Genomic DNA, 20,902 nt, shown 5'->3' on the forward strand with positions numbered 1-20,902 from the left:
GTACAAAGCATTGCTTCTAAAAAGTTTCCAAGAAGTTTTTGTTTATTTATATTTTAGTCATTTAGCACGACTCCAAAACGAGATCATTTCTAGCTTGAAAATCAATATGTCATGAGCTGAGTAGTAACCATTGATTCTTAACTTAAAGAATTGACTATTCCTTTTGCAAATCATTAATTATACGATTATTTAATTTGTGAAATGATTTTAGAAAATATGTTGGATATCGATAGTCCCCAAACTGACACCTGGCGATAGTTGGGGCTTATTTCTTATTTGTTTGCTTTGCGGTGCGAGCATTTTCGAGCGAGAGATCAGTTGGACTTTTGCGACGGGGCGGTGCGCTTGTATTTTTAGTCGTCTCTCTGTTTGTCGGTCAATGTTTGTTTAACTGGCGATTCCGAATCACTCGTAACTCGTAAGTGCCATTGAATTAGTCGACTGGCGCTCGTGCCCCAAATCACCGCGGAATGGCGCGTCAATAGGGGAATCAGATGCAAATTTGATTGGGCAAATGGGTGGAACCAATCAATTATGTGCATATATACGGAAACACTGGTGTTTGTGTGCCCAAATACAGGCGAACGCGAACCATTATCAATTTCCCCACTGGTGTCGCAATCTCCTCGTCCGTTTTCCGTCCACTGACCTACGATCTATGGTGCCACCTGCCCCGCCGACGAAACAAGTGCCCATATAAATATACCCCATAGAGTACGCGTTAATTACTTGCTTATGTCGAAAATGCTGAGCTGTAACTTCAATTATTGTGGCATTATCAAGCTTTAGCCTTTTTTTTTTTGCCTTTGTCCCCAAGTGGCGCGTTTTGCTAAGCGATATTTTTGCCTTCCGCCAAGTGGTTGGCGCCGATCCCCTCGCCCCCTGACCCACAGCTTTATCTGACGGCTAATTTTCCCCCGATAAGCCGGAATCTAAATTGAAGTGCACTTTATTTATGTCCGTAATATGACGACGAAATTAAGGCAAAAAAGGCCGGTACTTAAATTACGATTGCCTTGGGAAGTGATTTCCACACAAATCTACATACAATTTCACAGTCAAACTTGCTTATGTCGAATTGTTTATAAGTCGAGTGCCATAACTTGACCAAATAAAATTCATTGTGATTTGTTTCTTGTTATAGAAATTCAGATTATAGTTATGGTGCTTAAGTTTATTAAGTTTCATAAGTCCGAATGTCAATGAGACATTTTTATCCATTCAAAATTACTTCTGCTGTTTAATATTGGAGAATTGAATAAGACTTTGTCAACTCAAAATTTTTCGTTATTTAAAAAAATATATTTAAATTACTTAAGCAGTCCAATATAGCCTTCACAATCCAATTATATGTGTGTTGATTCAACTAAAGGACGTTACACTGTAGTGTACACGTGTGTGTGGCATTGCTGTAATTTCAAGTCTGCATATTTAAGCATTGTAGTTTGTTCATTGAGACCCAGGTTAAGGTAATCTGCGGCAACAGACAGTGGGCCCTACAGCTTGTTAAACTGACACTTGGCAAGCTTTTATCTTTTTCCTTAATATTTTATGGCATGTTTAACGGCCCTTAACCAAGGTTTATTGTTTAGAGTGGCAAGTACTTTTTTGAGTGCTACATATATGTTATTTATAAGAAAAGATTTCAATGAGTTATTTTATATACTATAAATCACAACGCAATTAAATTATGAAAGGAAAACTTATAACTAAGGCAAATTACAAAAATGGTTGTAATTTGGTTGATTGAACATTTTAAAATTTCTAATCAATTTGTAATAGACTATAAGATTTAATTGTAATGGGCAAGCTAATAGATCATTTAAATATTATAGTCTTTTAGTTTTTGTAATTAAAAACTGGGTAACATTGTAATTATTCTCCTAACTTTTGTTGGAGGAAATGGTTAGTATTGCCATTTTGATTGAATGTGAATGTGGAATTAAAATAAACAACCTGTAGTAGACTCACTGGCGACAGTGTTTTCGCAGCTTTCATTTATTGCTTTCGCCCAATCACCTTAAAATGATTTCTCAAGTGCATAATGGGATTAACGTTCGATTAAACTTGTTCAGCAACCTAGAAGTGGGTGAATAATTGGGATTTTAAAACATTTGAGTACCCAAAATCGGATGTTCCACTGTATGTACACATGAATGATGCATGAACAGGCAAAGGTTTGGACCTCCAGCCGGACTTTGCCGCCGTTGGTGCCACTCATGTGATTCACGATGCTCATGTCGCAAGCCTCACTATCTTATCCGAAATATTGAAATTTAATTAGAGTTATCAATTTCGATGGGTTGCAGGCCACGCCACACTAATCCGGCTAACCGAGTGTCCGTCCCAGTCTTTGCCAATCACCGCATGGGAGCAGAGGATATCCGGACAACCCACTGGCCACGTAATCAATCATTTTATGGACTAATAGCCGCCAACCCCAAAGCAACATGCACAAGGCCATTAAAAACAAATCCAGTAAGTGAGTAAGCGAAAATGGAAAATTCCGCTAATACGATTTGGATAATTATTGCACAGGGCTGCTCTGTGGACTAAAGAACTCCAAGGCGGATCTGACGACTGCGAAGTTTATACTATATTACGGGTAAGTTAACTGTTTCTAAATATTAATCCGGCATATAATATCATTAAATTTAACATGTTCGGTCATAGATTTTTTTTGCTGTTATCCAAGAATTTACCTAAAGTTTTATATATTCGCCCGCAGACCCACCGTAGCAGATAGTGATATCTATGACTTAACCGATTTCCAAAGTCTATTGGAGGACGAGCACTTGGATTTGTGCAAGAATACCGTGCTCTATTTGCATGGCTACCTCGAAGATCCGGATGTGGAGAGCATTCACGTTATAGCTGAAGCCTATCTGGAACGTAAGGATACCAACCTTATTGTCCTGGACTGGGGTGAGCTGGCCGATGGCAACTATATGTTCGATGCCTTCCCCAACCTTAAGCAATTGGGCCCAGAGCTGGCCAAGGTCCTGCTCCAAATGTTTGACCATGGCCTGGACATTGAGAAGTTTCACATTGTCGGACACTCGATGGGCGGCCAACTGGCCGGACTCCTCGGTCGCGAAATCATTAAGCGCACCAAAGGCGTTAGAAAGCTAAAAAGGTAAGAGTTTTTTACAATTTCTGAATATATCAAGGGACCAAGATGGTAAAAGACATTAAGTGCAAGATTAGAAACCAATTCTGTACTAAATCAAAATGCATGAAAAAGTCGTAAGGATAGTATCACCTATAATTTTTTAAAATTACATTTTATCTATGTAGCTTTAACTCAAAAACAAAAAACGAAAAAATATTTAATTTATAATTTTAATTTATTTTCCTGTTTTTTTTTTACTAATCCTCACCAATTTGCTGTAGAATTTCCGCCCTGGATCCCGCCTTTCCGCTATTCTACCCGGGCGCCCACCTTTCCGCGAATGATGCGGAGTTTGTGGATGTGATACACACGGATGCCTGGCTCTACGGTGCTCCGACGAGCACTGGAACGGCGGATTTCTGGCCCAACGGAGGCAGCAGCCTGCAGCCGGGCTGCCCCAAGCGGAACTACAAAATGCTCAGCGACAACGACCTGTCCAGCCATCGGCGCAGTTGGTGGTTCTGGGCCGAAAGTGTTTCAGATCGGTATCCCATTGGATTCGATGCAGTGCCTGCAAAGAAATGGTCGGACTTCAAGCAGAACAAAACAGCGGATACATGCCCGCCGGTGGTGATGGGTCACCATTGCCCGACGATGTAGGAACTTCTTTTTACGATACACGCAAATTTTGATCTAATCATTTGAAATTGTAATTTACAGAATACATGGCGACTTTTACTTACAAACCAACGGTCAAACACCTTTCGCCAGAGGCAAAGAGGGTGCTGTATATGTTGACCCCAAGGAGCTGCTAGGAAATACCCACAGTATCACCTGCGACTGCCCTCCGCAGCAAATAAATTAAATAGACCATAAACAATTTCACAGTGTACATTACAAAATGTAGCTAAATTAATGTGGCTTCTATAACGCTTAAATTTTGTTGTTGACCAAAAAGTATGTCTTTATCTATGGGCGTGGTAGTATTTGTAATTATAAAACTTGGTTTTTCTTACAAAATTTTTTATTCATTTAGTTTTAGAAGGGACTTTAATTGTTTTCCTAAAAATGGCAATTATTCCCTTATCATTTATTTAGCTATTTACAGTTGTAACAATCAGGTTAGCACTGTTTATATTTCAAAAATTTAAAAACTTAAACAAACAAAAGATCTTTATTCTGCTTCACCCTTTAAAAAAAAAACCATTAACTCGGACAGAAACGATCTTCTTTGGTTTAGTTGCTAAACGTCCTTTTCCAAATCGGCCGTTATAAAATCTTCAAAGCTTTTACTAGTTCCGCAGTTGTGGTTCATTCCGGAACCACTTGCAGCTCAGTGGTTCGATATCGATAACGCAACCACACATCGAACCGTGGACAACTGCCATCGCTAACAGAGCCTCGCGTCAAAAAAAATATTGAAAACAAAACAGAATCCGGTGGATCAAAATGAAGATAAAACTAATAGATTCTGTGGTGCGCAGCTTCAAGGTGGCCAAGATCTTCCGGGAGAACACGGACAAGATCAACGCGATCGACTTTGCGCCGAATGGGGAGCACCTGATCTCTTGCAGCGAGGATGACCAGATTGTGATCTACGATTGCGAAAAGGGGACGCAGTCGCGCACGGTCAACTCGAAAAAGTATGGAGTGGACCTCATCCACTTCACGCACGCCAACAACACGGCCATCCACAGCTCCACGAAGGTGGACGACACCATCCGGTATCTGAGCCTGCACGACAACAAGTACCTGCGCTACTTTCCCGGCCACACCAAGAAAGTCATCTCGCTGTGCATATCGCCGGTTGAGGACACCTTTCTCTCCGGCTCGCTGGACAAGACGCTGCGCCTGTGGGACCTGCGCTCGCCCAACTGTCAGGGCCTGATGCATCTCTCCGGCCGCCCAATTGCCGCATACGATCCAGAGGGCCTGATCTTCGCTGCCGGAGTTAACTCGGAGAGCATTAAGCTGTACGACCTGCGCTCCTTCGACAAGGGCCCCTTCGTCACCTTCAAGCTTAACCAGGAGAAGGAGTGCGACTGGACCGGCCTGAAGTTCTCGCGGGACGGAAAAACTATCCTGATCAGCACAAATGGCTCGGTCATCCGGTTGGTGGACGCTTTCCACGGCACTCCGCTACAAACGTTCACCGGCTATCCGAACAACAAAGGCATCGCCATCGAGGCGAGCTTCAGCCCGGACTCGCAGTTCATCTTCTCGGGCAGCACCGACGGGCGCGTGCACATCTGGAACGCAGACACAGGCAACAAAGTCTCAGTGCTGAATGGGGACCATCCGGGGCCGGTGCAATGTGTCCAGTTCAATCCCAAGTACATGATGCTGGCCTCCGCATGCACCAACATGGCGTTCTGGCTGCCCACATCCGAGGAGGGCTTGTAAACTATGTTTCCCATTTGTGTAGCTTATAAGATTAAAGTTTAATTTATAAATAACAATTAAAAAAACTAAAACAAAGCGGTCTAACTGAAGTCTTTTGCCTGCTCCTTGTGGTGGTCGTATCCTTTGCGTATGCTGTTCAGGAGTTGTCCCAGGTTGTGACCCATCTTGGCACTGATGCCCAGCACGGGATTTTGCAGTCGGCGCTGTAGCTCCTCAAAGTTACTTTGACCCTCCTCCACGTCCAGTTTATTGGCCACCACCAATTGCGGCCGGCTAGCCAGTCGCCCGCCAAACTGATGCAGCTCGTGCATGAGCTGCTCGTAGTGAGTCCAGGGCTCCGGTGCACTGGCGTCAAGGACAAAAAGCAGCAAGGTGCAACGCTCAGCGTGCTTCAGGAACTGAATTCCCAATCCCTTGTAGCGATGGGCATCGGGAACGAGTCCGGGAAGATCGGCGATGGTAAGCTGAACGTGGTCATCGTACTGGACGGTGCCCAGATGTGGACGCAGCGTGGTGAATGCATAGGGAGCCACTTTTGGTTTAGCCCGGGTCAGGGCATTCAGAAGGGTGCTTTTGCCCGCGTTTGGATAGCCAATTAGGCCGACATCTGCCATGCTCCGCAGTTCCAGGGTGTAAGAGATATCCTCGCCACTGGGACCAAATTCGCATACCTTGGGACTCGTTTCTTTGTCCGTTGTGAAGAAGCGGTTGCCCTTGCCGCCGGCTCCGCCTCGAGCGGCCACAAACATGAGGTCCGCCTGGCCGAGATCCCCGACAATGAGTCCCTGGGAATTCCTGATGACGGTTCCGATGGGCACCTTAATCATAGCGTGCTTGGCGTTCTTGCCATGACAATCCTTGGAGCCGCCCCGCTCTCCTTCCTCCGCTTTCAGTACACTGCCCACGTGGTTAAAGTTGCGCACATCGTTGGAGGCTTGGAACACCACATGTCCGCCGTGGCCACCGTCTCCGCCATCCGGGCCAGCCCTTTCATTGCACCACAGTTGCAGAAAGGACACGCAGCCATCGCCGCCCTTCCCGCCGATAGCACGGATCCTCTTGGCATCGGAGAAGTACTGCGCCTGGATCGGAGATCAGAAAATATGGATAAGTTATGTAAAATCCCTTGGGACTGAAGATCTTACCTCTTTTCGGGTGGATTTCGCCTTCTTTGGACGCAGGGCAGTTGCTGCTTGGCAGTAGTTCGCTACGAGTCCAATTGGTTTAACGTTTCTGGATATATCTAACGAAAACCCCGCTAGGAAAGATCTGCCGGTTATAAACAACATCTTGAAGTGCAAGAGAACATGAGCGTAGTTAAAAAGAAATGCTGCAGAACTAAAAGGGTTCGTAAGCAGTGGGGCGAACATGTTTTTTAAATGACTGAGCTGATAATAAGTACTGCTTCTGATCGTATTTAAATTATCAGGAGCTAGGATTGATGCAATAGTAATTGTTTAAATATGAACTGAAATGTAAGAACCATAATATTTAAAGAGGAAAAAACCCTGGTTACGCCCATGGCGACACAACCTGCTGATAGAAAATCATATCGAAAAGCCTATCGGAAAATTATCGAACTAGCTGGAAATTGCTAAATGTTATTGTTCTTGAGAGGAAGCAGAAGCTTTCCACAGTTGAGAAGGATGTCCATTAAAGCAGCCCTCATCGATCTCAGTGGCACCTTGCATGTGGAAGATGAGCCCACTCCAAATGCAGTTGAGGCTTTGAAGAGGTTCAATATTAAAAAGTAAACAAACTATTTATAAATAACATACGGATGTATTGTGCAGATTGCGAGATGCTGGCGTTGCGGTCAAATTCGTTACAAATACCACAAAGGACTCGAAGGCAACTCTTCACGAACGGCTCTGCAGGATTGGCTTCCATCTGGACCCCTTGGAAATCTACAGTTCCTTGAGCGCCGCAGTCGCATTTGTGGAGAATGAGAAACTGAATCCGTACTACATCCTGTCTGAGGATGCTCGCCAGGATTTTCCACCAGAGGATACTAGGCGCTACCAGGATTCAGTTGTGATTGGCCTAGCACCTAAGGCGTTCAACTATGACCAACTCAACGAGGCTTTCAAGTAGGTAGCATGCCGAAGACCATATGATTTAAAGTAACGATCAACTTTCCACTAGTGTTCTGTTGGAGAATAAGAACCACAAACTGGTGGCCGTGCATCAGGGTAAATACTACAAGCGTGCCGATGGACTAGCTTTAGGCCCAGGATGCTTTGTTAAGGGTCTGGAGTTTGCTACAGGACGAACCGCTAAAGTGATTGGCAAGCCCAATCCTTATTTCTTCGAAGGAGCTCTGGCTGGTCTGGATCCCGCCTCCTGCGTTATGATAGGAGACGTAAGTAGGCTCACTTAACACATTATGGATTCTATTTTAATTTCTGTTTTTTAGGATGCCAATGATGACATTGTGGGCGCCATGAGCGTGGGCATGCAGGGAATTTTGGTCAAGACTGGCAAATACTTGCCAGATGTCAATCCATCCCCACCACCAACAGCTTTGGTAGACAACTTTGCCGCGGCAGTGGATTGGATAATTCAGAAGAATAAATCTTAGGCTTTTAAATTATGAATTTCATATTAAAAAAAATAGTTATTGACGAATTTTTTATTTATTATATTATTCAATAAGGAATTACTATATCAGTAGTGTTTGAAAAACAATTAAATGTGCGAAATGAGTTAAATTCGTGGCTTACATTTATTAAAAACGACCTTCGGTAGTTTTTACTTTATAATTAAGAAGATCAAATCGAAACGAAATATATCGATTTCAGATTTTTCCCCCCAAAGCCAAACGCACACAATTATTATAAGTGTATAAATGCTTTTATTTTATAAATAGCCGTAAAATTCATCTGAAATGCTGTTTGGAACAGATCAACGGATTAGAATTAAGCATAAGTGTGTATCAAAATTGTGAGTAATTGTGGTTTTGCTGCTTGCTAGTTCTTGATGCATTTAAGACAGTTTTGACTGGGCGAACTTGCTGGCCAATTGGACAATCTCGTCCGCTTTCTCGTAATTTGTGCCCGAAGCCTGGGCGGATTCTGGTTTCCCGCCTCCCTTGCCCCCCAGAGTGGCAGAGACGTGCTGCACCCACTCGTTTGCTTTCAGACCCTTCTCCACGGCACTCTTGGGCACCGAGCTTAGGCAGAAGATCTTCTTGGAGTCCACATCGACAGATAAGAACATAGCAGCGGCATCAGGTAGCTGACTGCGAACCTGCTTAAGAGCGGCATCCAGCGCCTTGGTGTTGTTAAAGGCTTCCAGTTGCTCAACCAGCACTGTGGCCTTGGGATTGGCCTCGCACAGCGCCTTGGCGCGCTCCACGACTGTCACAGAGACGGCGGCGCGAAGGGCACGTTCCTTGTCGTCCAAAGTCTTCTTCAAACCCTTCAGAAGGTTACGCATTTCGTCCTTTTTCACGTACGGAATCGTGGCATGCGAGATTTGTTCGGTCAGCTCGACAATCTCCTTCACATGAGACTTGGAGTCCTTGCCAGACTGATCGGCATCGATGGTGGCCTTAAGTCGGATGATTTCTTGTTCGAAAGCCTCCGATTTCTTCAATGCTTTCAAAGCCTCGGGTCCTGTAAGAGCCACAATGCGACGGATACCCTTGGCAATGGCCTCTTCGCTGCTGATAACAAAATCCATGATATGGCCCGAACGTCTGAGGTGGGTGCCGCCGCAAAATTCCACGGAGGTTTGTTCGCCGGCCTCAGAATCGGGATTCTGCTCCAGTTCGTCCACGGACACGCCGAAGGAGATTACCCTCACGGGATCTGGGTAGACTTCGTCGAAGACAGATCGCAGACCACGGATCTTCTTGGCCAGGGCCAGTTGAGACTCCTTGGCGTATATGGGCACATTCTTGTACACCATATCCTTGGTCAGCTGCTCCGTCTTGGCCACCTGCTCGATGGTCATCGCCCCCTTGCTGTTAAAATCGAAGCGCAGCTTCTCTGGCACCACTAGCGAGCCCTTCTGCTCGGTGTCCTTGCCCAATACTTGCAGCAAGCAGTGGTTCAGGGCATGAGTGGCCGAGTGGTTCTTCATGGTTAGCCAGCGGCGCTCCACGTCAATGTGCAGCTCCAGCTCATCACCCACCTTCAGTGTTCCCTCTACTACGCCGATGTGAAGAATGTAGCCTCCGCGGTTGTAGACGCGGTCCACCAGGAATTCGTTTGCCTCTTCGTTGACCTTAACCAAAGCACCCTGATCGTAGATCTGACCACCGCTCTCGGCATAGAAGTTAGTCTTGTCCAGGACAATGCCCGCCTTCTGTCCACTGCTGATCTCGTTCACAAACTGGTTTTCGAAACGCAGGGCCACGATCTTGCTGTTGCACACACCGTAGTTGTACGCAGAATCGCGCTCCTCCGAAACTGCCTCGTACTTGTACTTGAAGGTGTCGTTCGTCGGGGGCACACCCTGATCCTGCAGCTGGGAAATGGCGTGCACGTCCAGATTGATCTCCTCGATCTTGCTAGCGCCCTTGCCCTGTGATAGCACATATGAATTCTGCTTGGCTGCCTCGTAGCCATCCATATCAATTTGCAGGGATTTCTCCTCCGCCATCAGCTGGGTGAGATCGACTGGGAAGCCGTAGGTGTCGTACAGCCGCCAAGCAACATCTCCGGGAATGGTGGTCTGGTTGCCAAGCTTTTCGATGGTGCGGTTTAGCAAATTGCGCCCGCGCGTTAGTGTCTTGAGAAACTGCAACTCCTCCTCGTTGATAATATCAATGATGTGTTGCGGATCCTTTTTCACTTCCGGGAACGCATCGCCAAGCAGATCGACCACTGTGTTGACCAAGGTGGCGAAGAAACCTGGTTTAGCATTCAGCTTCTCCGTGGCATAGCTAGAAAGTATAAATAAATAAAAATGGTAATATAATTGGTGTTGTAATGATTTAAATTAGTTGGAAACTAACTAAAAATCCATTAGATAAATAATGGTTAATAAACCAAATAGACAGACTGGCTTATCTAATGGTCTGATTTAGATTATCAAACCCTTAAATACATTCATCTGAGAAAACTCTTACCGCACAGCGCGTCGGAGGATGCGTCGCAAAACATAACCACGACCAGTGTTGTCTGGAGTGCCGCCATCAGCCAGGGCAATGGTGATGGTGCGAGCATGATCAGCGAGCACGCGGTAGGCCATGTCAATGCCGTCCACATCGTCGGCGCCGACGCGGCCCTGGTAAGCTGGGGCTCCAGTGCCCGCCTGAATGGCCTCGAAAAGGGGCACGAAAAGATCGGTGTCGTAGTTGGAACGCTTGTTCTGAATGACGGACACCAGCCGCTCGAAGCCCATGCCGCAATCAATGTGCTTCCTGGGCAGCTGCTTAAGACTGCCGTCGGACTCGCGGTTGTACTGGATGAACACGAGATTCCAGATCTCCAAGACATCAGGATCGTCCATGTTGACCAACTCTGGGACACTGCGTCCGCCGATACGGTCAAAGTGCAGCTCAGAGCAGGGTCCACAGGGTCCAGTCTCGCCCATCTCCCAGAAGTTGTCCTTCATGCTGCCAGGCAGGATGTGCTCCGGCTTTAGACCCAGGTCGAGCCACATCTGCTTGCACTCCAGATCGGGCTCCAGGCCGCTGGCCTCATCGCCACCAAAGTACGTAACATACAAGCGATCCTTGGGCAGGCTGAGGCGCTTGGTAAGGAACTCCCAGGCCCAGGAACAGATCTCCTTCTTGAAGTAGTCGCCGAAGGACCAGTTGCCCAGCATCTCGAAAAAGGTGTGATGGTAGACATCCTTGCCCACGTCGTCCAGATCGTTGTGCTTGCCGCCGGCCCGGATGCACTTCTGCGTGTTTGCCACACGCACCCACTTGGACATCTCGCTGTTGGGATCGGCGGTGCCCAGGAAGATGGGCTTGAACTGATTCATGCCGGCGTTGGCGAACAGCAGCGTGGGATCATCCAGCGGAATTGTGCTCGAGGAGTGGACATAGATGTGCTTTTGCTCCTTGAAAAAGCCCAAATAGGCGTCGCGCACCTCCTTGGCGGTCAGGAACTTCATTTTGCTGGTTCTGAAATTACAAGCCGTGGGTGAACTTAGTAAAAACGTTGCCACGCGACTATTGGGGCTCCCTAACCCCTCAAAATGGCCAACAAATCGGAGCAGTGAAAGTGCACACTGCACACTACGTGAATAAGTTACACAATTAAAATGCAAATTAAATCAGTATAAGGCCCTTTTGTTTACATTTTAAATTTGGAACTAGTCATCACTGGCGTCCAACCAAAACAAGCTTTGTATTACTCACGTTTTGAACAGTAAATGCAAATGCAAACAATTTCGTCAGCCGACTGCAGCAACGTGTGAGGGATTCGCACCTTTCCGATAGACAATGCGGCAAACTTTGTGAGCTATCGATAATTCCAGGGCTGGTCAGAATAGGTTTTTACAAATAATTGCATGATTTTTAAAAATATATTGCTTTCAAAATTGAGTGTTATCAGTTTGAAAGGTGTAAATAATATTGATAAGAAAATATATATTTTTAAAAAAATTATCTGATTGTTAACAGGATATTCATTAGCCAACCAATTTCGCGCCAGGCAAATTAACTTTTAAACCGTCAAAAAATAACAACTACATTTATACTAAACTCAAAAATGCGTCTCTATTTCAGCTAGTTAACAAGATAAAAACAATTAAAAGTCGATTCGCTGTGGCAGGTTGTCCTCTTCCAGCTTGTGCTCGATCTCCCTCATGCGCAGCATCATTTTGAAGTTCTGCTTGTCCTCTTGGCCGGTGAGGAACATGGTGACAAGGGCCTGCAGACAGATGAGGGTGCTAAGGGCAGGTACAATGGGACGGGTGATCTTCCGCCACAACTGAAACACCTCACGCGGACTTTCCGTGATTGAGGGAATGCGGTATGTGTAGCATCGGGTGGCGAACATAAATGCGGCAAATGGGGCCAGGATCGTGGGATACACAATGCCCAGACTAGTTTGGAAGGCGGCGCTGCGCACCTGAATGCATACCGGGCACTCGCCCAGTGGATTAAGCAGAATAGGTCTCTGGATGAAGAACTTGTGCGCCAGCATGGTGAAAATGGCGGGAACGGCGACAATGGGAAGGTAACTGGACAGCCGACCATGTCCTCCCAGTCGCAGCTTGGTGCGATAGTGGTTATTTATGTAGGCGCCCGTTCCCGCGGCCATGGCACTCAGAATTCCGGGGCCGTAGCGCAGGGACCACCTATTTACAATACATTATTTGAAATCGGTTGTTAGGTAAGCGGTTGGTTTGAAGGTGTCTTGCACTCACACATCCCCAACTTTGTCCCAGGCGGTTATGATCTTCCACTGGTACTTAAGGGCCTGATCCTCTGTTATAACAACAGCATCCTTGGGCAGTTCTTCGGGCTTGGCGCGAGATAATGCCATCTTTATGATAAATCAAAATATTTGGTTCGAACCCAACTAACAGCTGCTGGTTAAGAGAAGTGTTGTAAAACTACAAAACCGGCTTTGCTGAGACGTTTACAGTAAATATTGGAAAAAGAGAGCAGTAGGTTTAGAAAATAAAACAGGGAAACAAATATGTATGAATGTAAGAATAGATAATTTAAAATATTTAAACAAGCCCTCTTAAAATTAACAAAACGTTCCATGTGACTATTTTAACTTAAGCTTTACTGTGCAAATTTTTTATGTTTTTAAACCAGCTTTGTACCATTTATAGATTACAAAAAACTACTGTTCTTTCCGAATTTTTTGAGCCATTTGATTTAAAAAATTAAAATCTAATAAAGAAAAATAAATAAACGTTTCCCTTAGAACAGCTGTCCCCACCAGTGCTGTAAAATACCCGAATCAGTGTGGCGTGCTGTTTAAGATCAGAGTGGATTTAAACAGTAGTTTCGTAGTCCTTGCGGCTCTGTTCAAAATGCCACACAAGCGTAAATCCCGAATTAATGTGAGCCAAAGAAACTCCGCCACACGACGGGTCCAATTGGACCACCCGTCTACAGCGCCCCCGCATGTATTCGTCGAGTCCTGCCTTCTGATGGACGAGGAAATCCCGACACCGGACAGCCCCAAGGCCAAAAATGGCGGTTTGACGTCCAGGAGACCCTTCTCGGTCCACAAATTTGCCGTGCCCCAGTACAATAGCACCGTACGCAAGCAGGACGAGATTAACGTCATTACCCAGTTGCAGACAGACACAAATCTTTCGCCAGGAGCTGCGGCAGCCATAGCACCAAAGGTAAGTCCTGGCTTTCAAAACGTAGAACGGCATCTAAGCCATTTTATATCACTTTAAAGGTCACCCAGAAGATGAACTTTCCGCCGGATAAGACTGTTTTCAGTGGTTTAGTGCCCCTAAACGTCAATGACTCCGTGCTGGTACCCCACAAAGTCAAGCGGAACACCTCAAAGGACAGCCGGTCCAAGGAAACTGATGCAAGCAAGGTAAACGAGCCCCAGCTGGCCGATTATGCCGAGAAGGTCGATCCCATTGTCATGGCTATTCCGGAACCACGGCTCCGATTGGATTACACACAGGAACCTTTCGATTTCCTCGGCGCTTACAGAAAGATCTACTATTAGAGTTACATTTTATTATAAATATATCCGAGTCGCACAGTACATAGCTTTGTTAACCGATGAAGTTCATCACCACCAGGTGCAGGATCACATGGGCGAAGATAAAGTCGGCAAATCCACGCTCCGGCGAAATGCCGGCAAAGACGGTTTTGTTTTGGGGATTGGCCTGTAGACGGAGGCAGACCGCCAGGACGAAGCAGCTGACGGTGCTGATGAAGCCCGACAGGAATGAGTTGAAAGGGAAGGTGCCCACCAGGCAGCAGTAAACAAACTGGATGATGCCGGTCAGCAGAATGTAGCCCAGGTAGATGTCCACCAGCTTCAGCTTCTTGGGCGTGTTCTGCACGTAGTCGTTGTAGAACTTGGATATTACGCTAGTCAGCTCCACCATGTTGCTTTTATTTGGGCTATATGTCCGGTAATTTAAGGATAAAGGCGATTTATAATAAATTCACCGCAGACACGTCACGAAATGGGAGAGAACACGTTAGTGGGACCGTTGGTGGAATGTGAAAATAATACAGAAAACTCTGACGAGTACAGTGGGCACTTGATGGCTTGTCTGCTAAGAATTTCTATAATATAAAATTCATTTTAACAAATTTTTGAAATATGTATTTAAGGGATAATACTTACCTGAATCAAATAAAATAAATCTATACAAAACTTCACTCATAAAAAATGTTCTGTCATTTATGTTAAGAAATTTTCGTTTCGTAGGTTCTTCGATTCAGGATAGTATTAGCCTTAGGAATATTGTAAGAATTGATTACATTTGGGAAAATTTCCGAAAACAGGAATTACAATATGATAATAAAAAATGTAAAGTGCCATGTCATTTTTTACATTTTCGTTTTAAAATTTTACATTTCGTTATTCAAATAATATAACTGAAATTGTTGTTACTTCAATAAATATTGAAGTCTTGAACCAGCGTGAAAAGATTAATTTTTAAAAATGTATCGACATAATAAAATGTAGTAATTTACTTGTTTTCCAATTTTACACTTACCTTTTTTACTGTACTTGTTTGCTTTAAAAACCTGTTCTTGAAAAATGTTTAACATTTATACATTTTATTTCTTATTTAATTGTTACTGTACCACCTAATCGCCAAAATAATCGATAGATACGGAAAAAACCTACCTCGACTGTTGGTCTTTTGCTCAGTGCTGGTTTCGGGGTGAGAGGCAATTGTTATTACGAGCTAAATTCGAAGAAAATTGTAACGTATGTATTTCAAACCGCAACGACAATAAAGGGATAACATGTGTTGCAGCATAAAAATAAATACTTGCTATCAATTAGGAGTCGTCCTATTATACTGCTGTTAATGTATGAATACAACATGATTCATTGTTGATGTTTTCTCTGTTCGATTCGCAGACTGGGAAAAGATAATTGGCATCCGTCGTCTCCTCCCCCACGCACACCTATATTTTATTTAATGGAATGGACCACTTCGGCTTCAATTTGATTTAATTTTCGCACTGATAAAAACGCAATCGCGCCACAACGTTCTGACCTTTGCAGAAGTACCTTTTTCATTGTCAGTGTCAAGCGGGAAAAAATCAATGGAGGACCTGACGCCTTTAACGAACCTTCAACAGGTAGCACACCCACACATCTGTCCACCCACATGTGCATGCTGAATGGGTTTATTTGATTTTATCGTCCATCTGTTAATTATGATTTCTTTCAGTTCTAGTCCCAAGATTATTATTTGCCCAACTTTCCAAAAGCCGAGTACAACGACTACTGCAAATCAGTGTATAAACCCACAATATCACGTTGGCATCCATCTAATTTGCGATATTCTCTGTAAGTGAAAACAAGATATAGATACGTATGTATTTCTGTAAGGTCGCACTTTGTTGTGCAAGTCTGTGATGCAAGATAAAACAAAAATAAGTTAGAATTCTTGATGCTTTGTTTGATTTGTTTATTGCGCTCAAATAAAGACTCTTGACATAAGCCTGCTGTTTTGTCTGGGTTTTAACAATATAATCCCTTAATGCTCCTGCCAACAAAAAAAAATAACATTTGAAAATAGTCCACATTTTTTAATAATGTTGTATTTAGGTCGGCTAAAAAATAGAAGCACTCTAACTTAAATTTTAACTAGAATGTATTTGACTAAGTTACAATCACACTTTATGTAAACAATTAACATCATTGACATAGTTTTCTTAAAGATACAGTTGATAGTATTGAAACAAAATCCTTAATTTTAAACTTTTTTTTAACAACTTTTTTATGTTACTTATATGGTAATTGTGTTGTCTTAAATTAATTTTTATTCGAATTATAATTCAATTGAAGTTTTATTTTACATTTTACATAAACATACTAGCTTTGAAAACGCAACTAATATCAACATCGGAAATATTATATGTCACAAAAAGGCATGCAAATTGAGTACCTTTCGCTGCTGAGTCAATAAATCCAAATAAACAGAAAATAATGGGTGGATATCTGATTCACCGTCTGGATACATATTATATAATCGCTACTTATGGTACGATCTGCGGCTTTGCAGGCTATTTGCCGGTCTTATCGCCTCGTATTGCTTGTTTTTGCGACTGTCAGTGTTTTCGAAATTAAAGCTATACTCTAGTGAGGGAACGGACTGGCGAATTTGATATCGACTTCCGAAGCAAGCGTAATCAGACTCATATGCAAAGTAATGTAATGATCAAATTAATCGTACTTTGAGTCAAGTCCAAGGTTGAGTCCGACTATCAGCATGGTCGAAATTTTCCACTCCGCCCCCGGCAAACGTTTACTGTCCACTATCCGCCGCACTATCTGCACGTCCTATTGTTATAAGCGTGGAAAATTGAGTCAACGGAAAATTTCCGAGGCGAAAAGCGGGCCTCTCAATTCTCAGTTTTAGTGCGTTCTGAGCAGCCGTGAAGCACGCACCATATAGTGCAGTGCTCTGAATTAATTTCGTACTACTTGTTCCAGTGTTCCGAGGGTGCGCCGCGCAAGAAAAAGATGACGGAACGCCAGCCGCTGCTCCTGCAGAGCGACGCCTCCGACTATGAGGGCAGCCGAGGATCGGCGGCGCGACCCGTGCGCAGCTCTCCGCCGGACAACACGCTGGTCAACGTACACAGCGAGGACAGCCTAGCAGGTGAGTTTGTGATCTGCTCTACAAACACTAAATGTCCCGAAAATGTTGCTTGTATGGACTCTAAATTAAACTGATTCACAGTAAAATAAAAATCAAAATTAAGTGCATCAAAAATATCTCCAAATTGGTTGGGTTTAAAAACATCCAAAAGTATTCTGTTATTGGCACTTGAGAGTTTATGTTTGAGTTTTCGTGAGTGAGCTTTCGCACAATGATAAACAACCACAATAATAATAACAACATTTTTAAATGAAATAGATGACTATACACATTACATAAAAGCTGTACAAACAGGGTTAAATAATGAAGTCGTAGTTCCACTGCCGAATATTTATCGAGTAATATTTACATTATTCAAATTCAAATCCTAATCTATAAATATTTCTGGGGCAATGATTAATTAAACAGATGTAATGACTCAAAAATGAATAAGTGTTACATTTATTATTTTTAGTCATTCAATCTGTTTAGTTAATCATTGCTTTAAAAACAATTATCATAAATATTACGCTCTGGGTTTCCACAGAAATATATAATAAAAAATAATAATAATAATAATAAGCTTGAAATCGTTATTAAATCTTGGAATGAATACATGTTTTGATGAAATTATATTTCAGATTGGGTAATAAAAAATAATAAAAAACTATAAACTATTTAAAAAATTTAGAATTTGATAGCTTAAAAGATGAACCCAATTTTATATTGAGCTCCGACTGTAAACTTATATTTCTTTCGATTTGTTTCTGTGAGTGCACGCAGCAGCCTCGGGATCGGGAGATGATGAGCACGGATTGACGGATAAGTCCAACTACAACCCCACCCACCATCGCACCCTGGAGCACCCGACGTCCAACTTTGACACTCTGATCCATCTGCTGAAGGGCAACATTGGCACTGGCATACTGGCCATGCCGGATGCATTCAGGAACGCCGGTCTGTATGTGGGCCTCTTTGGCACCATGATCATGGGAGCCATCTGCACCCACTGCATGCACATGCTGGTCAGATGCTCCCACGAGCTGTGCCAGCGGTTTGAGCGGCCGGCCTTGGATTTCTCGGAAGTGGCATTCTACAGTTTTGAGTCAGGACCCGAGGGGCTGAGAAGGTACTCGATCCTGGCAAGACGGATCGTTACCACGTTCCTGTTCATCACCCAAATCGGTTTCTGCTGCGTCTACTTTCTGTTTGTGGCCATGAATATTAAGGAAGTGATGGATCACTACTACAATATCCCGTTGACGATTTACCTGCTGATACTGCTGGCCCCCATGATCATGTTGAATCTGGTGCGGAACCTCAAATACCTGACGCCCGTCTCGCTGATCGCCTCTATGCTCACTGTGGCCGGTCTGGCCATAAGCTTCTGGTACATGCTGCAGGATCTGCCGGATGTGCACACGGTCAATCCGGTGGCCACCTGGGTCACGTTGCCCCTCTACTTTGGAACCGCCGTCTATGCGTTCGAGGGGATCGGCGTGGTCCTGCCCCTGGAGAATAACATGCGCACCCCGCAGGACTTTGGCGGCACCACGGGCGTCCTCAATACGGGCATGGTCATCGTCGCCTGCCTGTACACGGCGGTAGGGTTCTTTGGCTACCTGAAGTACGGTGAACATGTCAGGGGCAGCATAACCCTAAATCTGCCGCAGGGCGAAGTGTGAGTTCTTAAAATGACTTTTAACATGTTCCTTATCTAGCCATATCGCTGTTATTTAACCATATATTGAATTATTTGAAACGTATCTTGATGACAATTTGATGCTCTTTATTCTTCTAGTCTTTCTGAGTTGGTGCGCATTTCCATGGCTGTGGCGATCTTCCTTTCGTATACACTTCAGTTCTACGTGCCCGTTAATATCGTGGAACCCTTTGTGAAGAGTCACTTTCGCACCACGGAGACCAGGAATCTGTCGGCAACTGTCCTTCGAATCGCTCTAGTCACTTTTACTTGTAAGTGCTCGAATAATCACGAAAGTAGTTACTTCTATTAACCTATATCATTGCTTAGGTCTTCTGTCCATCTGCATTCCCAACCTGGGCCCCATTATTTCGCTGGTAGGAGCCGTCAGCAGCTCAACTTTAGCCCTCATTTCCCCGCCAATCATCGAAATGATTACCTTCTATAACGTTGGCTATGGCCGCTATAACTGGATGCTTTGGAAGGACTTTCTCATCCTGATCTTCGGACTCTGTGGCTTTGTTTTTGGCACCTGGGCCAGTTTAGCTCAAATCCTAAATGGCACAACAAACTGAGTCTAAAAAAAAATGGGCCGAATGAAAATCAGGACCTGGCTAGTTCTGCCTACAAATGTGTGCGAATTTATGGCGAAGGCTTTATGTGGTTTTAATCAGACTACCAATATGTTTAGCATTACTTGTTTCCCTTCTTGAAACTGGTATCAGTCCAGTGGCGGTGCTCTAGTGTGTTGAATTTATTATTATCGCGATTTATTTGCACTTTTTGTTATTAATTAGCTGCAATCGTACCAGACAATAACTAGCATTTTAAGTAGACAGTTTTACCATATGTTTGTTCAGTTTGTCAGTATGTCAGTTGGAGAATATTGCTGTGTTAACTCGAGGACCGCACAATGCCAAAAGTGATTTTACGTAGTATTCTTAAATAAATTATTATTTAGCTTTTACTATGTAGTCTAGGTCGGGGCAGAACATTCCAAAGCAGCTGCTCAGAATTTCCCAAAACCGAAGTTAGCTAAAGTTATCTGCATACTTTTATCGTTCTTATAATTGTAATTATTGTAGTATATATACTCAACTTATTATATTGGGTCCCCGAAATGTCGACCTCCGATACAGTCTTGTAAATACATCAATTCGGTGTATCAACAAATGTTCTTTAATGGTTTAACGGATAACAAAAGACAATAATTAATATAACGTTTATAAAAATCAGTATCACGTCTGTTCTTAGTGTTTCTACCACAGTGATTGGATGGCCAATGGAACTGGGACTCCATTGGAATTGAGCACTCGGAATGGGCTCGAGGATAGCAGAATCAATCCTTGAGATTGAGGACGGTTCCTGATCTGCTTGGTCAGACGAGCGGGAGCCTGCTGGATGGGCTGAACTTCCTCTGCATCCGAATCGGGTGTGAACTCCTGCGGCTCCTCATCCGTGGGCAGCTGCTCCACTGCATCGGCGGGCGGGGGTCCGTAGGTCAGATCGGGGGGTCCGTAAGTCTGATCGGGCACTCCTTCTTCGAAGGGGACCTCAGGTTTTAAGTCCTGGGCGGATGGGTAAGGCGCTGCCTGTATCTGCTTTGCCGATCTGGCTGGTTGAGCTGCAATTGTTCCCAATGCCAGGATCAGTACTAACAAGGAACAGGAAGACTTCACGTGGCTGCACATATTGTTTCGATAATATAGAAAACCAAACTGTTGATGGAATTGTTGATGATTGATAACTTGCTGTTCGCAACCTGTCTTTTTATATGTTTCTCGGTAGCTACGTGGCTGGGTTACTAAATTTTTGGTGGTAAGACGTGGTCATATGGTTAATGACTGGGTCATCGTCGGCCCTTGTGGTCACTCGGAGCTACCGTCAATGTCACATTGCAGGTTTCCCAAATGGGAAGTCAATCAAACCCATTAATTTCAGTGTCAATGTTA

At 44.1% G+C, this 20,902-nt stretch overlaps 10 protein-coding genes across 13 annotated transcripts; 5 read left to right on the plus strand and 5 right to left on the minus strand.

Annotated features, from left to right (window-relative positions):
• Window positions 1–287: 287 nt before the first annotated feature.
• On the plus strand, window positions 288–4,069 carry LOC108051693 (inactive pancreatic lipase-related protein 1). Its single transcript, XM_017133869.1, has 6 exons — window positions 288–418; window positions 2,310–2,478; window positions 2,539–2,605; window positions 2,729–3,136; window positions 3,394–3,768; window positions 3,833–4,069. Exons 2-6 carry the CDS (start codon window positions 2,451–2,453, stop codon window positions 3,975–3,977), a joined length of 1,023 nt encoding a protein of 340 aa, XP_016989358.1. The 5' UTR covers window positions 288–418; window positions 2,310–2,450; the 3' UTR covers window positions 3,978–4,069.
• Window positions 4,070–4,458: 389 nt separating this feature from the next.
• On the plus strand, window positions 4,459–5,590 carry LOC108051695 (WD repeat-containing protein 82). Its single transcript, XM_017133872.2, has one exon. The coding sequence runs from the start codon at window positions 4,562–4,564 to the stop codon at window positions 5,513–5,515; it is 954 nt and encodes a 317-aa protein (XP_016989361.1). The 5' UTR covers window positions 4,459–4,561; the 3' UTR covers window positions 5,516–5,590.
• Window positions 5,535–6,817, minus strand: LOC108051694 (mitochondrial ribosome-associated GTPase 2). Its single transcript, XM_017133870.2, has 2 exons — window positions 6,661–6,817; window positions 5,535–6,597 (listed from the first exon to the last, which is right to left on the minus strand). The coding sequence occupies exons 1-2, from the start codon at window positions 6,802–6,804 to the stop codon at window positions 5,596–5,598; spliced, it is 1,146 nt and encodes a 381-aa protein (XP_016989359.1). The 5' UTR covers window positions 6,805–6,817; the 3' UTR covers window positions 5,535–5,595.
• A 281-nt stretch (window positions 6,818–7,098) lies between these two features.
• Window positions 7,099–8,139, plus strand: LOC108051637 (haloacid dehalogenase-like hydrolase domain-containing protein 2). The gene is made up of 4 exons (XM_017133787.1): window positions 7,099–7,250; window positions 7,309–7,605; window positions 7,661–7,877; window positions 7,932–8,139. Exons 1-4 carry the CDS (start codon window positions 7,114–7,116, stop codon window positions 8,094–8,096), a joined length of 816 nt encoding a protein of 271 aa, XP_016989276.1. The 5' UTR covers window positions 7,099–7,113; the 3' UTR covers window positions 8,097–8,139.
• Window positions 8,140–8,346: 207 nt separating this feature from the next.
• LOC108051636 (alanine--tRNA ligase, cytoplasmic) lies at window positions 8,347–11,932 on the minus strand. Its single transcript, XM_017133785.1, has 3 exons — window positions 11,835–11,932; window positions 10,593–11,597; window positions 8,347–10,406 (listed from the first exon to the last, which is right to left on the minus strand). The coding sequence occupies exons 2-3, from the start codon at window positions 11,585–11,587 to the stop codon at window positions 8,501–8,503; spliced, it is 2,901 nt and encodes a 966-aa protein (XP_016989274.1). The 5' UTR covers window positions 11,588–11,597; window positions 11,835–11,932; the 3' UTR covers window positions 8,347–8,500.
• A 242-nt stretch (window positions 11,933–12,174) lies between these two features.
• On the minus strand, window positions 12,175–13,041 carry LOC108051626. The gene is made up of 2 exons (XM_017133775.2): window positions 12,848–13,041; window positions 12,175–12,778 (listed from the first exon to the last, which is right to left on the minus strand). Exons 1-2 carry the CDS (start codon window positions 12,964–12,966, stop codon window positions 12,226–12,228), a joined length of 672 nt encoding a protein of 223 aa, XP_016989264.1. The 5' UTR covers window positions 12,967–13,041; the 3' UTR covers window positions 12,175–12,225.
• Window positions 13,042–13,395: 354 nt separating this feature from the next.
• On the plus strand, window positions 13,396–14,172 carry LOC108051618. Its single transcript, XM_017133766.2, has 2 exons — window positions 13,396–13,789; window positions 13,849–14,172. Exons 1-2 carry the CDS (start codon window positions 13,469–13,471, stop codon window positions 14,131–14,133), a joined length of 606 nt encoding a protein of 201 aa, XP_016989255.2. The 5' UTR covers window positions 13,396–13,468; the 3' UTR covers window positions 14,134–14,172.
• LOC108051619 (dolichyl-diphosphooligosaccharide--protein glycosyltransferase subunit DAD1) lies at window positions 14,125–14,641 on the minus strand. The gene has a single exon (XM_017133767.2). The coding sequence runs from the start codon at window positions 14,519–14,521 to the stop codon at window positions 14,183–14,185; it is 339 nt and encodes a 112-aa protein (XP_016989256.1). The 5' UTR covers window positions 14,522–14,641; the 3' UTR covers window positions 14,125–14,182.
• A 613-nt stretch (window positions 14,642–15,254) lies between these two features.
• On the plus strand, window positions 15,255–20,185 carry LOC108051679 (proton-coupled amino acid transporter-like protein pathetic). 4 transcript variants are annotated; one of them, XM_017133852.2, is made up of 7 exons: window positions 15,255–15,360; window positions 15,517–15,740; window positions 15,833–15,951; window positions 17,101–17,269; window positions 18,023–18,929; window positions 19,050–19,222; window positions 19,281–20,185. In XM_017133852.2, the coding sequence occupies exons 4-7, from the start codon at window positions 17,131–17,133 to the stop codon at window positions 19,523–19,525; spliced, it is 1,464 nt and encodes a 487-aa protein (XP_016989341.1). In that variant the 5' UTR covers window positions 15,255–15,360; window positions 15,517–15,740; window positions 15,833–15,951; window positions 17,101–17,130; the 3' UTR covers window positions 19,526–20,185. The 4 variants fall into 4 exon arrangements, with proteins under 4 accessions (XP_016989341.1, XP_016989338.1, XP_016989339.1 ...); XM_017133849.2 differs by lacking the exon at window positions 15,833–15,951; XM_017133850.2 differs by lacking the exon at window positions 15,833–15,951 and having other exon boundaries at window positions 18,032–18,929.
• On the minus strand, window positions 20,183–20,672 carry LOC108051680. The gene has a single exon (XM_017133853.2). The coding sequence runs from the start codon at window positions 20,639–20,641 to the stop codon at window positions 20,210–20,212; it is 432 nt and encodes a 143-aa protein (XP_016989342.1). The 5' UTR covers window positions 20,642–20,672; the 3' UTR covers window positions 20,183–20,209.
• Between the last annotated feature and the right edge of the window lie 230 nt (window positions 20,673–20,902).

Source organism: Drosophila rhopaloa, unplaced genomic scaffold (assembly GCF_018152115.1).
Source record: "Drosophila rhopaloa isolate 14029-0021.01 unplaced genomic scaffold, ASM1815211v1 contig_2, whole genome shotgun sequence".
NCBI classification, from domain to species: Eukaryota; Metazoa; Arthropoda; class Insecta; order Diptera; family Drosophilidae; genus Drosophila; species Drosophila rhopaloa.

What these genes read in the sequence shown, in the direction of transcription:
- LOC108051636 (XM_017133785.1), bottom strand. Translation starts at nt 11,587, where the DNA reads ATGAAGTTCCTGACCGCCAAGGAGGTGCGCGACGCCTATTTGGGCTTT. An exon ending in ATCCTCCGACGCGCTGTGCG is followed by an intron (nt 10,407 to 10,592) that starts GTAAGAGTTTTC and finishes TATACTTTCTAG; the next exon opens with CTATGCCACGGAGAAGCTGA.
- LOC108051695 (XM_017133872.2), top strand. Translation starts at nt 4,562, where the DNA reads ATGAAGATAAAACTAATAGATTCTGTGGTGCGCAGCTTCAAGGTGGCC.
- LOC108051618 (XM_017133766.2), top strand. Translation starts at nt 13,469, where the DNA reads ATGCCACACAAGCGTAAATCCCGAATTAATGTGAGCCAAAGAAACTCC. An exon ending in CGGCAGCCATAGCACCAAAG is followed by an intron (nt 13,790 to 13,848) that starts GTAAGTCCTGGC and finishes ATCACTTTAAAG; the next exon opens with GTCACCCAGAAGATGAACTT.
- LOC108051619 (XM_017133767.2), bottom strand. Translation starts at nt 14,521, where the DNA reads ATGGTGGAGCTGACTAGCGTAATATCCAAGTTCTACAACGACTACGTG.
- LOC108051693 (XM_017133869.1), top strand. Translation starts at nt 2,451, where the DNA reads ATGCACAAGGCCATTAAAAACAAATCCA. An exon ending in AAGTTTATACTATATTACGG is followed by an intron (nt 2,606 to 2,728) that starts GTAAGTTAACTG and finishes ATTCGCCCGCAG; the next exon opens with ACCCACCGTAGCAGATAGTG. An exon ending in GGTCACCATTGCCCGACGAT is followed by an intron (nt 3,769 to 3,832) that starts GTAGGAACTTCT and finishes TGTAATTTACAG; the next exon opens with AATACATGGCGACTTTTACT.
- LOC108051679 (XM_017133849.2), top strand. Translation starts at nt 15,705, where the DNA reads ATGGAGGACCTGACGCCTTTAACGAACCTTCAACAG. An exon ending in CTTTAACGAACCTTCAACAG is followed by an intron (nt 15,741 to 17,100) that starts GTAGCACACCCA and finishes TACTTGTTCCAG; the next exon opens with TGTTCCGAGGGTGCGCCGCG. An exon ending in CAGCGAGGACAGCCTAGCAG is followed by an intron (nt 17,270 to 18,022) that starts GTGAGTTTGTGA and finishes TGTTTCTGTGAG; the next exon opens with TGCACGCAGCAGCCTCGGGA.
- LOC108051637 (XM_017133787.1), top strand. Translation starts at nt 7,114, where the DNA reads ATGTTATTGTTCTTGAGAGGAAGCAGAAGCTTTCCACAGTTGAGAAGG. An exon ending in GCAGTTGAGGCTTTGAAGAG is followed by an intron (nt 7,251 to 7,308) that starts GTTCAATATTAA and finishes TGTATTGTGCAG; the next exon opens with ATTGCGAGATGCTGGCGTTG. An exon ending in CCTGCGTTATGATAGGAGAC is followed by an intron (nt 7,878 to 7,931) that starts GTAAGTAGGCTC and finishes TCTGTTTTTTAG; the next exon opens with GATGCCAATGATGACATTGT.
- LOC108051680 (XM_017133853.2), bottom strand. Translation starts at nt 20,641, where the DNA reads ATGTGCAGCCACGTGAAGTCTTCCTGTTCCTTGTTAGTACTGATCCTG.
- LOC108051626 (XM_017133775.2), bottom strand. Translation starts at nt 12,966, where the DNA reads ATGGCATTATCTCGCGCCAAGCCCGAAGAACTGCCCAAGGATGCTGTT. An exon ending in TGGGACAAAGTTGGGGATGT is followed by an intron (nt 12,779 to 12,847) that starts GTGAGTGCAAGA and finishes TATTGTAAATAG; the next exon opens with GTGGTCCCTGCGCTACGGCC.
- LOC108051694 (XM_017133870.2), bottom strand. Translation starts at nt 6,804, where the DNA reads ATGTTGTTTATAACCGGCAGATCTTTCCTAGCGGGGTTTTCGTTAGAT. An exon ending in CGAAATCCACCCGAAAAGAG is followed by an intron (nt 6,598 to 6,660) that starts GTAAGATCTTCA and finishes TCTCCGATCCAG; the next exon opens with GCGCAGTACTTCTCCGATGC.